The 18,042-nt window shown below is 35.9% G+C and overlaps 1 protein-coding gene across 11 annotated transcripts in view; it reads left to right on the forward strand.

Moving 5' to 3' along the window:
• The window catches only part of kmt2cb (lysine (K)-specific methyltransferase 2Cb), a 141,085-nt gene that overhangs the window by 56,636 nt on the left and 66,407 nt on the right, over positions 1-18,042 (forward strand). For all 11 annotated transcript variants that reach the window (XM_051138075.1, XM_051138114.1, XM_051138096.1 and 8 more), the window contains exons 8-14: positions 2,072-2,234; positions 2,743-2,914; positions 4,284-4,398; positions 4,491-4,663; positions 4,775-5,067; positions 12,618-12,704; positions 15,726-16,429. In XM_051138075.1, coding sequence (XP_050994032.1) covers positions 2,072-2,234; positions 2,743-2,914; positions 4,284-4,398; positions 4,491-4,663; positions 4,775-5,067; positions 12,618-12,704; positions 15,726-16,429 — 1,707 coding nt within the window. The remainder of the gene's footprint in view (positions 1-2,071; positions 2,235-2,742; positions 2,915-4,283; positions 4,399-4,490; positions 4,664-4,774; positions 5,068-12,617; positions 12,705-15,725; positions 16,430-18,042) is intronic.

Raw genomic sequence — 18,042 nt, forward strand, 5'->3', positions numbered from 1 at the left:
TCTAAAAATTTATTTTTGAAAGCACAGGAATAAATTACATTTTAAAATATATTCAAATAGAAAACAGTTATTTTATATTGTAAAAATATTTCAAAAATGAAAATAAAATGCTGCTTGGTTAGGAGAAGTCTTCTTTAAAAAAAACATTAAAAATCTTACTGTTCAAAACCTTTGACTGGTAGTGTGTATTACATAATTATGTCATAATTACTATTAATGTAACAAATTTTAACAGCATTTAATGCAGATTTGTATCACATCACAGACAATTAAGTCTCCCTGAAGTAGACTAGGTATTATTCAGTTTTAATGCCCTTAATATTGTGGCAATTTTTCCCTGTTGTTTTGATATTTTGACATTCAATATTTACATTGTAAATATTGGTAGCGGATATTGATATTTTAAGGTATAATATCCAGTATGTTGACAACTGTAATTTAATGTAAAAAGTATGGTGAAAATAAAATTATGATGAGAACATGATTGTTGAAAAGTTTGACAAGAGGGATTAGTTGAAATTAAATTTACATTTACTTTTAAAGGAGAAGTCCACTTCCAGAACAGAAATTTACAGATAATGCACTCACTGCCTTGTCATCCGAGATGTTCATGTCTTTCTTTCTTCAGTCGAAAAGAAATTATGTTTTTTGAGGAAAACATTTCAGCATTTTTCTCCATATAATGGGCTGATATGGTGCCCCAGTTTAAATGCGGCTTCAAACGATCCCAAATGCGGGTGTAAACGATCCCAGACGAGAAAGAAGGGTCTTATCTAGCGAAACGATCGGTTATTTTCATTAAAAAAATACTATTTATATACTTTTTAATGTCAAATGCTCATCTTGTCTTACTCTCCCTGAACTGTTTTTTCCGGTTCATGACAGTTAGGGTATGTCGAAAAACTCCCATCTCATGTTCTCCCTCAACTTCCAAATCGTCCTATATCGCTGTTTTACCTTTTTTGTTAAAGGTGTTTGATCTTTTTTGCATCTTCACTTTGCAAAGACTGGGTCAGTACTTCTGCAGCGATGTAGGATGGTTTTGAAATAATTTTTTAAGTTGAAAATAGCCAATCGTTTCGCTAGAAAAGACCCTTCTTCCTCAGCTGGGATCGACGCATTTGGCATCGTTTGAAGCCGCATTTAAACTGCATTTTGGAAGTTCAAACTCGGGGCACCATATCAGTCCATTATATGGAGAAAAATGCTGAAATGTTTCCCTCGAAAAACATAATTTCTTTACGACTGAAGAAAGACAGACATTAATATCTTGGATGACAAGGGGGTGTAAATCTTTGTTCTGGAAGTGGACTTCTCCTTAAAGTATAATAAGAGTTTAAATATGATGAGAGTTTGATAAGTTTGATTTGAGTATGTCAAGAGTATAGACTATTGCTGATAACACTGTTTATTTGTACATGCTGTCTGCGTTGTTTTAACTCCCATTTCACTAAAGGAATTATGCAAATCTGTATAAAATCCTCCCATGAGACCCCACACCCCAAAATTAGTGTTGAGCAGCTCAGTTCCCAGTCTGCAGGCTGGTTCTGAGCACATTTCTATGAAGGAATCAGCAGATTACTGCGATCTGCTGTACTTTACTGTGACTGCATCATTCTTATTCACACACCTGAATCTGCTTTTAAAAGTGCACTTGACGATGACTTCATTTCAATACATGTCGCTGAGATGCACACAATAGTGGTGCAACCGTTTCGTGAATTGGCCCTCTCGTTTGTGGTCTGTGGGAGATTACAGGCATGATGGGATAATTACACATCCGTCAGTCTATCATCATTGTGGTTTATGTCACAGCTCTCCCTAGCTGTTAGTCTGACCACAGGCATTACACTGTCAGCTTTCATGTCTCATTGTATAGATTTGTTTGGTTTAATATTAGTTGCCAGACTTTTAAGCTTGAATGTTAATTATGTGACGAGCAGTCAATGCATGTAAGGTTTCAGTTAAGGACTGTAGACAGTGTTAAAATAATTGATGGCCCTCTTTTAACATGTTTTAGTGTCAGAGTGTGTATTGTCAGCGTCTCATCAGTGACTGTTTTCTTTTGTAGCATTGTGCATATTGTAAGCGCCTTGGAGCATCCATCAAGTGCTGTGAGGAGGGGTGTGATCGCTCGTACCATTACCCCTGCGCGGGGGCCGCCGGCACCTTTCAGGACTTCAGGAGGCGCTCTGTCCTGTGCACAGAGCACATTGAACTGGCCGTCAGCAAATGTAAGAACTGTCTTTATTATTTGGTCCTATAAAAAAGTGCCAGACAAACTTTCAGACTCCAAACCATTCGAACTCACTGCCATTGAAAAGTCTAAAGGAGACTTTGAATGACATCGCAAGGCTACTTTTTGAATATAAAAATGCAGTCATATTGTGATATAACTGTGACCAAAGCTGAATTTTCAGCATCCTTACTCCAGTCTACAGTGTCACGTGATCCTTCAGAAATTATTCTCAATGATTCTCAATCATGCTCATTATTTTTGTGGAAACTGTGATACATTTTTTTTCTCAGGATTCTCAATGGAACATTTCAAAAACAGCATTTTGAAAATAGAAATCTTTTTGTAACATTATAAATGTTTTAACCTTCTAAATTGTTGTCAATACTTGCTGAATTTAACTCTAAAAGTAATTGAAAATTGGATCCAGTACACTAGGAGTTTGGATTTAAATGGTATATGAGGTTCACATTGATTTTTTTGGTTCATCTTTCTTTCCCTCTCAGATGAAGAAGAGGCGAACTGTATATTGTGCGACAGCCCCGGGGATCTCCTGGACCAGCTTTTTTGCACCAGCTGTGGGTTGCACTACCACGGCATGTGTCTGGACATCAGCGTCACTCCTCTGAAGAGGGCAGGCTGGCAGTGCCCCGAGTGCAAAGTCTGTCAGACATGCAAGTGAGTTGCAGCCAAGCTTTGGCTTTTATTCTCCCCAGTCTGTGCGGCATGCCTGCGCTGTTACTCATTCCTGTAGAGCCATCCTCAATAGCTCAGCTTTATTTGCTCATGCATCCTTTGAGGTTGCAATAGTTTGCTTTTCCGGGAAATAAACAGACACCTGCTCACGTCTCATGTGGGCTTAATGTGTAGTCAGTAATTAGACACATTCAGTTATATGCTGTGTAAAAATCTGTGGGGTAACATATAGTGTTAAACAACTGCAGCTGTGGTTGCCAGAACTTTTATGAAATTAAACTAAAATTGAAAATTTGTAAAAAGCCTATATTTTATTCTCTGATATAATGTTAATATAGCAGCAAATTAAAGTACTGAAATCTGTTTTGTACCTTTTTTAATACACTGACAACTACCAGAAACGCTGGTGGTAATGAGAAAGCCACATAATGAATCTAAGCTTATCAAAAATAACTTTTTCAAAAACTGAGGTAAACACAAATATATAACAAATGCACACAATGTCATACACACATTCAAACACCATCATGGTAACTCATACGATACTAAAATAATGCAATAAACTTAATGACATAAAACGTAATGTACATAACTGCTAATTAAAAAAAAACTAAATATAAGTCATGCATGTCTCTTTAAATGCAAATGAGCCCCCTTTTCCAGAATAGGGCTGTGCCTTTACAGCTCCTACCTCCGATTCCCTGCCAAAAACATCAGTTTGGTTTTGATTATCATGTCTGTCGCCCTGAAATCATGCTTTTTACACCATATTAGTTTAAACTTGTGTTTTCTGAGCCCCCACATACGAAGCACGCGCAGCAAGCGACTGTCACACGGAATTGAGTACTAAACCCAAGTCCTCTTTCATGTCTTATTGCGCTTAAACTGTCAAATAAACACAAGTTTATGTTAAAAACACACAAGTTACAAAAACAGTCGGTTGTGTCTGTGAAAGTAAACAGCTGGGAAAGAAATCGCATGTTTATATTAGATCTGTGTGGCAGCAGCGTATTATACAATAAATAAATCAATAAATCCACTGCTCTTTCATCTCTTCTGAGGCTGGGACTCTAAATAGTGTTCTGTGCCCAACTGTGCAGCCAAAGACAGAACAGTTAGCATGTTTTGCTTGAATTTTGCCATGCACTTAAACACGGAAGAAGTCAGATTTTCATATGTCACCTTTAAGAGTTTTTTTATTGAAAAATTTTTAGTTTTTCACCAAGGGGCTTACGTTTTATCAGTTAAGTTTTTAACCATAGCATGTTTACAATAATTTTGTAAGGAATGTATTTATTAAAAAATGCACTGGTAGAATTAGTTCCGTTGATTGTGTCCTTGTATCTTTCAGGGAGCCTGGAGAAGACACTAAAATGCTAGTGTGCGATATGTGCGACAAAGGCTATCACACTTTCTGCTTGCAGCCGGCTATGGACACTATCCCCACCAACGGCTGGAGGTGTAAGGTATGGGCGGCTCTGGAGACATTATTGTTGTCAACACAAAATATCTCCCATTTCTTTTATGCAGTATAGCTAATCCTAGCTGTGTGTTGTAGAACTGCCGGATGTGTGTTCAGTGTGGCACCCGGAGCGGTGAACAATGGCACCACAACAGCCTACTGTGCCAAAACTGTGGCGAACAACAGGACACCACCGTCCCCTGCTTGTGTCCCAGCGACGTAGATCCAGACGCCCACAAAGACCTGCTTTCTTGCCATCAATGCAAAAGGTACAATTCCATTGCAAATGTGTAGCAGTTCTATATCCAAAAAGTCCATATCTGGAACCTAATTGTGGATGCAGTGAAAGAGTGAATCATCAGCTGCCTCTTTTTCTTCAGATGGTTCCACCCAGAGTGTGAGCGACCAGGTGAAGGTCACGCACATCCACAGTCCAAAGAAGATCACATATGTTCCGTCTGTAGAAACGCGAGCTTTGTATCAGATCCTGTGCGCACGGATGCAGAAGGAATCCAGGCGGAGATTCAATCACATGTGGACGCTGAAGAAAACACACAGCCAGTTCCATCAAACAACGATTCTGAGCTTGACAAAGTTCAAGACGTAGAACCTCACCAGCCTGTCAGCGAGATGCCGAGTGAAGAGAAGCAAGAGGATGAAAAACAATTGACGGGTAAGACCAACTTCATTGTCTGAAAGCAAAAGTTAGCTAAATCATCGTTGGATTGTTCTTTGAAGAATTAACCCATTGCATGTGGGAATTGCATAGTTTTTGTTAAACTCTCAGGGAAAAAATGCAATTGCATCAGTTCAAGCGGCATGTGAACCGATCTCACTTTACTACTAGTTATAGCATAAAATAAACATGAATGAACATTAGAGTTATGTTGTCTCAACCGCGGAAAGACGACACATAGTCCATACACCATAGTCCACTGACGTTAATCAGATGCTTCTGTTTGGGTGTTTGTTGGACAAAACGGCGGATTCACATTATGATTGGTCAGATGGCCTGTCAGTTAAACTCCCGGCGAAGGGTGAACATTCCAGAAGCCGTTTTACTGGGAAATATGTCATAATAGGGACGAAAAGACTATCGCAACTTAAGTTTCATGCCAATGTTATCGATGTGTGAGCTGACGTTATGTAACTCGATTTGCAAAAGACAAATAAAAACACATCTTGAGAGTTTTTGACTGTGGAATGAAGCTATTAGAATGCAGTTATAATATAGTTAATTCAAGATATGGAGGCAAAATGCCCTGTAAGAGTTCTTGTTTTTTAAATATTTCTGTATTATTTCTAAGATATAATATCACACGAGCAAGAGTGTTGTTTTCCCGAATATCAGCATGATTGCAAATGAATAGATTTTGTAAAACAGTGCAACAAATGTTAGTATTAAGTGAGTTACATTTTAATCACGTGGTGTGTTTTTGCTGCGTTTCGCCAACAAAAATCATTTTTAACAAAGCCGGAGGCCTGGTGCAGAACATTTGTGCATATCAGAGCAACACAGTGTGTTTTGTTACTGAATGAATCTGAGTTTTTGAACAAGTCAGTGATTCAGTGAATAGCCAGTCAATAGCTTTGTTTCTAAATGAATCAGCTGTTCTGAAGAATCGTTTGAATGAAGGAGTCATTGAATCACTCATTAGGACAGGGACTTGTATGGAAGCCCACTGAATAAAAACTAAAAAAAGGTAAGTGTGACATTTTATCTTGCGATTCTGACTTTTCTTTCAGAATTGTGTGATATAAACTCACAATTGCGAGTTATAAAGTCAGAATTATTTTTTTCTCAGAATTGCGAGTTCATCTCTTGCAATTCTGACTTTATAACTCGCAATTGCATGTTTATATTATGAATATTTTGAGAAAAAAGTCAGAACTGTGAGATATAAACTCGCAATTCTGAGAACATATCAGTCTTTTTTTGTGTGTGTTCCCCTCAAAATTGGACTTTCTCACAATTGAGTTTATATTACGCAGTCCTGAAAAAAAGTCTGAAATGTGAGTTTTAATCTCACAATTTTTACTTTATTTATCGCAATTGAGAGTTTATATCATGCAGTTTTGAGAAGAAAAGTCAGAATTGCGTGTTTGTATCACGCAATTTTGAGAAGAAAAATGTGAGATAAGAAATTAACCTTTTTTTATTTTTTTATTCAGTGGCGGAAATAGGCTTCCACAGACTTGCACCCACCTACTGGTGGTTTCAGTTTCATATTTATCCATGACAGGCTTAAACCAACCAAAGGTACTATCTTGAAAACACATTCAGGAAAATATGGTCTAATTATCTTAATTAAAAAAAAAAAAAAAAAAAAAAAAAAAAAAAAAAAATTTTTAGCCTTCCAATAGCCTTCCAATAGCAGGATTGGACACTGTTGCCCTAAAGGATGCATATTAGTACTTTGAAGATGCATATTATTACTTCAGGTGTACATGTTAGTACCCAAATGGTCCATTTTAGTCCCTTTTGCTCCACTGTGACAGCTTTTGTACCGTTTTTTTCTGAGAGTTTTTTTGTATAAATTTGCAGATTGGCTGCTTCCTTACCTGTTTTTGCACGGCCCAACAAATCTAATTATCCTTAGAATGAATCATCTTTGAGAATGGATTTTATTGGATTGGTTTCTGACAGATTTTTGTGGTTTTTGAATGGAATCTTTCAAGTTTCTATTTGATTTTAGTGCCTGTTTGGCTTGGTTTTGGGTTTGGTGTCTTTACCGTTCACTTACTTTCGCAGTGGTCCAATAACTGAGTTCAGCCCGGAGTCTTTGAAACATGAGGACAGAGGTTGCTCTGTGAAGCACCCCAGTCCTTCAGGCCAAAAGTTGCTGAAGTGGAAGAGTAGGCCAAAGCATCCCATAGGCCCACATGCCTCAGATCTGTCTGGATTAGTCTGGACTGGTCTTGAGGAAAGGGTATTTGAAACTTGGCCTACTTTGCCTGGGGAAGGCAAAGACTCTCTGAAAGTGTTGTTTATGTGCTCTTATTAAAGGAAAAATGACAATCCTGTCATCATTTATTCAGCCTCATGCTGTTCCAAACCCGTATGACTTTGACTGCTGTGGAGCGCAGTTCAATTTTCCACTTGAAGACTGAAGACCATCTCACTTTACAGATCTGAAGGAAGTTTTACCTTCCTGCCAATCACCGTGTGTAATATACCATCGCAGCTTTGCGTTCAACCAGCTTTGGGCATGCGATGCATTAACACCCCGCTGTCACTGTACAAATGTTCAACACAGTGCCAGTAACTTAATTCTCCAACCTTTAGGGGAACAGCTGCCCACAGGCCTTTTACAGCATTATTCGTCCTGGTGCAAATCTCTGGGTGCAGAGGTGAGAGATCTGGCTTCATCCCACGCTGGCTTCATGGTTATTTAGGGTGCCACAGGGCGGCCTGAACATGTGTGCTTGAGTTACACGACATGCTGTAGCTGTGAGTCGAAAAGGTTCAAGAAACGTATAAAGACTTGGTCCAAACCCAAGTTTGACTTCACCCTGTGCCCCCGCAGGTCCCTTTTTGTGTATTACTTGGCTTAGAAGCGTAGTATGTTTCAATCATCAGCCTCAGTACCTGCATGAGGACTAGCGGCAGCTGTTTACCACTACAGGTGAAAAATCAGGATTAAAGGTGCCAGTTGCACCGTGCTATTGGAATTTTGAATTCTTGAACTTCACATTCAGGCTACTTGCATAAATGCATGAATTACTTGCAGTTCTCGTAGAACACCAGAACCTCTTTTCAAATAGATTTAGTGTGGTTCATTAGTGTGAGCCCAAGTTTATAACATTAACGCTTTCACACTACTCAAACAAACCAAAAATTAAAAATATGCCTGGGCGCTATTTTATTTTATTTTATTTACATTTTATTTAGAATTTTGTTGTATTTTTTTGATTTATGTTTTTTTCTCAAATTCTGGGTTTTCTGTCTTATTTTTTTCTGAATCTGAGTTTTGTGTTTCATGATTTAATAAAAATTTTTTTCATCAAATGGTTTTGAATGAAATGAATTCATAAAATGGTAGTCTTTGAAAAATGTTATGACATGAAAATTTACAAAAAAACATTGCATAATAATTTTTGTCAAATACATTGCTGCACAACATAACTTGTATACTATATGCATTAAAATATTAATGAAAAAATCTTTAAAATGATTAATTAATTAATTTCATGTTTGATAATTTAATAGAATTTTTTCACCAAAATGGTGTTGAATGAAATGAATTTATGAAAACGTATTATTACATTTGAGAAATACATTTTATTAGATAATAGTAATGTAATTCTGTTATAATTTCAGAATATGTTATAATAGTTGAACCAGACTTTTATTTTATTTTATTTTATTTTATTTTATTTATTCGTTCATTCAGATTCTGGGTTTTCTGTTTTATTTATTCTAAATTTTATGTTTCATGATTTAATACTTTTTCAAAATGGTGTTGAATGAAATACATTTTTAAAACATTATTATTTTAATCTTTGAAAAATGTAATGAAAATATAACAATTCATTTACAGCAAAACATTGCATGGTAATGTTTTGTCATATACAGTGCTATATACTGTGTGAATTAAAACATTAATGAAAAATATATATTAAAACATTAATTATGATTTAATATATTTTTTCATCTAAATGGTGCTGATTGAAATTAATTCATAAAACCAATGAATTAATTAATTATTTGAGAAATGTATTTCTGTTATAATTTCGGAATATGTTAAAATAGTTGAAACAGACATTTATTTTGTTGGTTCGCTGTGAAGTCCTCTTAGTTTCAGTATGTATTTAATTATATCTTGTAACATTTTTTTTTGTTTTTTATCGATATCATGGATTTGTTTTTGTCAGTATAAGTTTATTGCTCCAAAATGTGCAGCATGAAAGTGAAATTATAGTAAACATTTTCTTTTTTTTTTTTTTTTTTTTTTTTTTTTTTAAGTTACGTGTCAACAGGTGTTGATCTGGATGGCAGCTGGATGAAGGCGACATCTTTACAGCAGCTAGCTTTTTAGAAAGACTTCAAGGCTTCTACTCACTAGTCTTTGACCCTCATATTGATTTTAGAGAGGCTTGTTTACAGCACCGCTCACTGGAGAGTTAACCTTATTCACCTCTGGAGATGATTCCGCGCACTTGGTCCAATGTGGCTGTCCATTCTCTTCAGCTTATACTCTCTCTCTGTCGTTCTCCATTACATTACATTGAATTATGTTACATATCATGGTCTAACCATGTTCACCCATCAGAGAAAGACTCCATATGTGCCTGATGGATTATGAATGGGACAATATGTGCTTATCGGACCATAGGTCTTTTGCTGTGACCTTGTACCCGAGGTTTCCATGGCGACTCTTCATTTTAAATGGCTCTGAGACACAGCAGGTGATCAGATGTGATTGGAGACCAACGAGTGCAAGTGGTTTATGAAAGCATACTGTGTCTTTCACAACTCAAAACTTGCTTCGCTTTCCGAAACTACCATGTAAATCATTTACATCTTAAAGGGGTCATATAAGGTTGCTAAAAAGAACACTATTTTGTGTATTTGATGTAATGCAATGCGTTTACATGGTTTAAGGTTTGCCTTGTTGCTCCTCTCTGCCCTGCCTTTCTGAAACGCATAGATTTTTACAAAGCTCATCATTCTAAAAAGCGTGGTGTGCTCTGATTGGCCAGCTATCCGGTGCGTTGTGATTGGCTGAATACCTCAAGCGTGTGACAGATATGTTACACCCTTTACCGTTGTAATGCCGTGTCCCGGTGCAACGAGACGAAAACAATAAACCCCATTATAAATGAGGCATTTGTTGCATCCAGTGGGGACATAATTACTGATTATAATGACTTACACTGTCTTTTTATGTGTTGCGTAAACATAAAACCATGTCTGCATTTGTGATCGTAGAAATGACAAACAGCAAGCACTACTCTACGCTGCTAAAAATTCATGTTTGAGTAGTCAGTAGCAAATACTTTTCATATGAACATGTACTTACAGGCTGTGAGTCAGAAGCACCAGACTGTCCTTGCAAAGTTGGAATTGCCCCACTTTATAGCTGGCATTGTAGGCTACTCTCCCAGGTTCAGGAAACAGTCCTCCTTAAAATGCGCTGCACACACTCAAATATTTGTGTTGTACTGTTCTGGAACAGTCTTGGAAATACAACTAAACCACTGATTTCTAGTTGTGTACTCATTTGAAAGGCCAAACATAATAGTTTAGCTTTTGCAGCAAAATACACAGTATCTCCACGACATGGCTGCAGCTGCAACAATACTACAGTGAGAATATTAATGCCTTCTTTTTTTGCGTATATATATTTGGGCGGTGTTACGCAAATCTTCCCACACAGTGGCTTTTTTAGTCTTAACTAGTTGGCGCAAGCTAGATTAAAGTGATTTTTACTTTTTAAATATGGATATTTTTCTTACAAAAACGCATCAATTCACTACAGGAAACCTTTTTTGACCCCTCCCCCTGAGCCATGTGAGGCACTTTTTATTATAAATGGATGCACTTTATTGACTTGTTTTGGACTGATGAAGAGAAACACCCGTCTATGCCGTTCTAAAGCTTGGGAGTGCCAGGATAATTTGTAATATAACTCCGTTTGCATTCGTCTGAAAGAAGGAAGTCATATACACCTAGGATGCATGGAGGGTGAGTAAATAATATGGTACAGTAGTGTTGGCTCCTATCCTCAGGCTGCGAGATCACCGATACATGATATTATAGTGCTAATTTATTTAATTATTTTACATACTTAGTTTTATTGTCCTAAACCAGCTCCAACATAAGGCTAAAAGCAACCTAACATTATCAAAGAACAACATCACTGATTAGCCTAGCCTATTCTAGTGCAGGTTTATGCATTTTAAAAAACACCCGCATTATAAGTGAAGCTATCTACATTGTATGATGAATAAATCTCTTACCACACACTGCACACATCTGCGGCGGGTCACTGCTCTGAAGCAGCCACTCTAGTCAATGCTTGTGTTTATACCCGCCGCGCTGCGGCTCGTTGAAGCAGCTGTCTGCACTGAATTGCTAAAGTTAGGCTAATCCCCCACCTTGTCCCTACCCACCCCCCAACAATTCGAATTTCCGTAGGTGGGATTTATTTTAATTATATTCTTATGAACCACATTGTGACATCATTGCATGTGGAAAACAAACGCTGTATTCCAAAGGAGCCGTTCGTTGTAGTTCCTGAAAAGAGATTTTTTAAAAACGAAATATCTCCCTTTGGAGTGGACTTTGAGATTTGTAACTTTGTAGATCTTTTTATGCCCAAAGATACACACCACACACTGACTAAAATTCAAAAAGTGAAAAAGCATAATAGCACCCCTTTAAAATAAATGTATAGTATGCGCATACTTTGTTTCCACAGTTCTCAAAATGTCTGATAATGAATAGGGTATATAACCATCTTTTTCCTTTTAATGTCTTCTGTCACACAGAAGTGACTTAATATGACATAACAGCCCATAAGTAGCAAGTGTCGCTTCTTTCTGTAATTAAAAGAGGTGCTGAATAACCAGAAGTGCGAGTCATTATCGTAAGCCCGTATCTTCTCTCTATTATAGCAGTCACAGGTCCAAATCAGAATCATGATGTATCTCTACTCTTCTGATTATAAAGAAACCTGCCCTCTAATTACCTCAGATGTGCTTAGCTGATGTCAGCCGCGCTGGACGATAGTCATTTAGTCTTCTGTGATTACGTGATTTCTCTAATGGCTGGTTATCTCTTCCTGGAGGTGATTTATCTGATAAGGCCCTCAAAATCAATGGATTTAAGAGGTTGAGGTGGAAATGTGTTGTTTTAGACATACATCGAACACAGGAGAGCGACATTATAGACAGTAAGAGGACAATAAAGCATGTTAGAGTGTAGTCAGAGGAGCCACAATTCAAACGTACAGCTTGTATATAAGACAGCACTGGACAAATCGTCCTAATTAAAGAGGTAGATTACTTTTAGTGCTGCTCAAAGCCGTTGTATTCTCTTGAGCACAGTGTTTTCTGAACAACACACATGCCGTATGTGCCTGCATTCACACTTGTACTTTTCTGCCCTGTTGAGTTGTTTTTCCAGTCCTGTAATTATTTCCACTAGCGCTTGGAGCAGTTTGTATTACATAACACAAGATGGGACTGTCTATTGACTTTTTCCCCCCCCTCCTCTAGAAATTGGTGCAGACGCTAGTGGTGATTTAGCCAAGCCAGAGTGCAGGGAGACCTCAGACCACAGCACAGAAAATGAGCGGACTTCAGGTACTTCGTCTACCCTGTTTGCCTTCATTGATACATGCACATTTAATGTTATTGAAGATGCTGTTATCTTAACCATAACCACGTTCGTTGGATATGTTAAGGAATGTTCAAAACAAGTGGTTGAGAATGAATTTGTTGAAAAATGTAGTTTTTCCTCTGACAGTTTGATGAACAGTTGACAACTACAACTGAAGACACTCATGTTCCACAAGCAATTAACTAGTCCATATCCATAAATCTTAAACAAATGAAGTCAGCATGAAACAGCATTCACGACCCATTTTATTTCTATAATTTGACATAATCAGGACATGAGGATTTTCCCAAGAGAATTCAAATGGATGTGTGTGTGTGTGTGTGTGTGTGTGTGTGTGTGTGTGTGTGTGTATATATATATATATATATATATGTCATTGACTTGTAAGGATTTTCAACAGGCCAATTTTAAAATCCAAAAAGTAGTATCTGTTGTAGTTGTTCAAACATTAAGAATGTTGTGTACACATAAATTCATGTTAAAATTTGAAATGAAGTATTTTAGTGTTTTTTTCATCTCAATGAATTGGCCATAGCCTTGAACAATGTCATGTGGTGCAACCATGATTTATATTAAAATTAATTCATTTCCTTAAAGGAGAAGTCCACTTCCAGAACAACAATTCACATATAATGTACTCACCTCCTTGTCATCCAAGATGTTCATGTCTTTCTGTCTTCAGTCGTAAAGAAATTATGGTTTTTGAGGAAAACATTTCAGGATTTTTCTTCATGTAATGGACTTGATTGGCATTTAACATTTGTAAAATTTGTGAGATGTTCTCAGTAAAGTGTTTAGAAACAAAGGATTTGCATTTATTTTGAGTTTTTATAAATAATGATCTCATATTTTTGTTTTATAATTTCAGAGTGGCCTTCTTAAATGTAGCATTTTTCCTGTAAATTGCATAAAACTGATTAAAATGTTTTAAAAATACCATTCATTTAAGCTGTAGCAGTTATTCATATTTCAACCACATAATTGAACCACAATTGAATACATATTTCAACAACAATTGAATATAAAAACACAAAAACTGCCAATCTGGGACATATAGCTATAATGGAAAACACTCACGCAGTGGTCGCACCGCATGATATTTTCAAATTCAGTCAAATTTACAGGTAAAGAATTGGCCACCTAAACAAAACAATCTAGCTTCCCACAAAAGGTCACTATGAAATTTATAATAAAAATAAGTACTTGTTTAAATAACTTAATATTCATCGTTTTTTTTTTTTTGTTTTTTTTGAGGTCATACCACATGATATCCAAATGTGGTAACTTCATACCAGCTGTTAAAAAGGTTATTTTGTTTTCCAAATTTGAAAGAGAGTTACAAACCTGCATGATGTCTCCATGGGTCACTGGCAAATTGGTATATGATGCAAAGTCCTAACTTTGAATGGATTTCAAAATAAAAGTCCCAAAATGGTAGTTTATTGATGGTCGCACCACATTATACTTCATAAAATATAAGTCACTGGACAAAATTTGTTTGTGTATTATGTTGGAAATATAAATACAAATGCTTTGCAGTTTTATACATTTTTACAAAACACTTTGGAAATCATACCAAATACTGCAGAAAATGAATCTGAATGAATTTAGGGTAATTTCAAAGATGTTTCCAAAACAACTAAAGTTAAAGTGGCTTTATATATATATATATATATATATAGAGAGAGAGAGAGAGAGAGAGAGAGAGAGAGATATAGATATATAGACATAGACGTAGATGTAGATGTAGATGTTGATAGATTTCGAAGAAACCGTTTTTTCCCTTTGATTCAACTAGTCTGTAACAATAAATAAATGAATTTAAAAAAAAGCTTTAAAACGTTACAAATAAAATTTTAATTGAAAAAGTTTACTGTTTGACTTCTCTAGCTGTGAACTATCCTGCTTGAATGGCTCCTATATAATAAATTGCTTGTTTTTCCTCTTTTGGCATTCACTTTCGCTAAAAGCTCCTAAATTAATACATGTAATTCAATTTAATTCAGTTAATAAATGTAATTTAATTAAGAGTACATTAAGGTGAATTAATTGTGTTATTTTGTGTATTTAAATACATATAATTTTATGTAATGCTAAATAGTCCAATGTGCTTTCACATGCCAACAAAATACATTTTGCTGAATCTGATCAGACAAGTTTTTCATCATCATGATTTTTGGTTACAATTAAAATGAATGTATAAGATCAACATTTCTTTTTTTTTTACTATTTCTAAATACCTGGTTACTTATAAAAGTCCATTTTAGGAAGTGTAGTGTGTAAAATTATTTTTAAAGGGTACAAACAATTAACTCTCTCAGTCGGTTTGAGCTCGTTAAAGCTACATTCATAATAATTTATGTTAGAATTAGAGTTCTAATGAAAATAGTTTTGGATGTAGCTTCAAATAGTTTATATAATAGCTTCCCAGAAGTATTTCTGCAATCCTATTTAAGCAATAGTAAAATAAGCCCAAGTTTAAATTGAGATTTCTACATGATAAATAAGCTTTCTATTGATGTATGGTTTGTTAGGATAGGATAATATTTGGCCGAGATACAACTATTTGAAAATCTGGAATCTGAGTGTGCAAAAAAATCGAAATCACCTTTAAAGTTGTCCAAATGAAGTTCTTAGCAATGCATATTACTAATCAAAAATTAAGTTTTGATATATTTATGGTAGGAAATTTACAAAATATCTTCATGGAACATGATCTCTTTACTTAGTATTCTAATGATTTTTGGCATAAAAGAAAAATCGTTTTGACCCATACATTGTATTGCTGGCTTATTGCATGGTATTGCTACAAATATCCCCGTGCTACTTAAGGCTGTTTTTGTGGTCCAGGGTCACATATGTTCAATATTTTTGAAATAATAACATTATTATCAGATTTTACTCTCTGACCCACAGTGGAAAATCCCTGTGTATTTTTGTAAATTCTTGGAAAGTCATTTTGAATGTTCTTCTGCTTCTTGCAGTTACATCTCCTCAGGAGACAAAAGGTCCTGAAGTTTCAGAGCCGCATGAGCAGCAGCTAGATTCAGCTCCAGAGACGTCCACAGTCCAGCAGCTTGTGTCATCTTTTGAAACAGAGGAGCCTCCTGAGACTTCAGCTACACTCATGGAAAACATCTCCCAAAATGAGGATGACAGCAAGCCCTGCCTGGAGGAGCAGAAAACCAACCTATCACCCACCAAAGAGCCAACTCCAGCCTGTACCTCCCATGAGGAAGAACCCATGGAGGTTTCCTTCACGGATGAACCTTCCACAGTGTCTCATGGAGTTACCGTAGAGCCTGAGGTTAGTACTGCTAAGACTACACCAGGAGTTCAGAGCCAGGATATAACAGATGTTATGGTGCAGCAGCACGACATTACTCCTGAGAGCCGCGTACAGGAAACGGACATCACTATGGATAGTGATGAGCGATGTTTGGCCAAGCTGAGTTCACTGGTGGAGGAGAGGACGTCGTTACAGCAGCCTCCATGCAGGCAGCCTGAGAGTTTGCCCTTGGTTGTGCATGGGGCGTCCCAGCTCCAGTACCAGGCCCAGGCTGTCTCAGGACAAGCCATCAGCAATGTGCCTTCATCCACCTTCATACCATTCACTCCAAAAATCGGGATGGGCAAGCCAGCCATCTCTAAGAGGAAGTTTTCACCTGGAAGACCCAGAGTCAAGCAGGTCAGTCATATACTTTATTTTTAATTGTGTGGTGGTTTATTTAATCCGTCATCTGCAGATTCAGGTTAATTAATAGGCATAAGGCTTTGTTCAAATAGACAGTTATATTTTTTGCAATTTTTGGCATATCCGTTTTAGTTCTGTTCCGTTATTTGTGATATCAACAGCAAATAAAACCAGTCACAACTTTGTCTCATAAACGTAATTAATATCTCATAATTTGACTCTGTATCTCACAGTTGCAACTTTATTTATCATAGTTGCAACTTTAAATCTCAATTTGACATTGTATCTTACAAAAAGCTATTTTTTGTCCTCTAACGTGATCAGATGTCTCACAATTATAACTTGATTTCTTGTGGTTGCAACTTTAGATCACACAACTGCAACTTTATTTATCATAATTGTGACTTTATATCTCAATATGACATAGTATCTCTCAAATGTGATTTTTTTTCCCCCGTAATTGTGACTATATATGTCACAATTGCGACTCTTTCTTGTAAATGTGACTATTTCTCATCATTGCAATGTTATTTCTTGTAATTGCAACTTTATATCCCAAAATGAAACAGAATTTCACAAATATACTTTTTTTCTGTAATCGTGATCATATATCTTACAATTGCAACTTTATTTCTTGTAAATGACCTTTTTTCTCATAATTGCAACGCTAATTCTCGTAATTCCAACTTTATCTCGCTATGATATTGTATCTTACAAATGCTAATATTTTTCCTGTAATTGTGACTGTATATCACGCAATTGCTAATTCTTTTAAATGGGACTTTCTTATAATTACGTAATTTGCAACTTTATATCTCAATGTGACACTGCATCTCACAAATGCGTTTTTTTCCCTGTAATTGTGATCATATATCTCATAATTACAGCTGTTTTTCATGTAAAAAAAAACAACTCATTATTGCAACATTAATTGCAGCATTAATCATAATTGCGACTTTATCTCAATGACATTGCATCTCACAAATGCATTTTTTTTTCCTGCAACATTATTTCTTGTAATTGCGACTTTATATGTCAAAACGACATTGCATATCACAAAAATATCACATATTTTTTCCTGTAATTGTGACCATATATTTCACAATTACAACTTTTACCTAATTGCGACGTTAATTGCAACATTAATCATAGTTGCGACCTATTTTCTCAATATGAAATTGTATCTCACAATTGCAATTTTTTTTCCTGTAATTGTGACCATATATCACACAATTACAACTTTATTTCTTGTAAATGTAACCTTTTTTTGTAACTGCAATTTTATTTCTTGTAATTGCGACTTTATATCTTAAAGTAACACTGCATCTCACAAATGCATTTTTTTTCCTGTAATTGAGACCATATATCTCATAATTACAACTGTATTTCCTTAAAAAAAAAAAAATCTCATAATTGCAACGTTAGTCATAATTGCGACTTCATCTCAATATGCCATTGGATCTCACAAATGTATAATTTGACTTTATATCTCAAAGTAATGCATGACTTTATATCTCAAAGTAACATTGCATCTCACAAATGCATATTTTTTTTCCTGTAATTGTGACCATATATCTCATAATTACAACTGTATTTCCTTAAAAAAA

The sequence above is a fragment of the Labeo rohita genome, chromosome 2, assembly GCF_022985175.1.
Source record: "Labeo rohita strain BAU-BD-2019 chromosome 2, IGBB_LRoh.1.0, whole genome shotgun sequence".
NCBI lineage: Eukaryota > Metazoa > Chordata > Actinopteri > Cypriniformes > Cyprinidae > Labeo > Labeo rohita.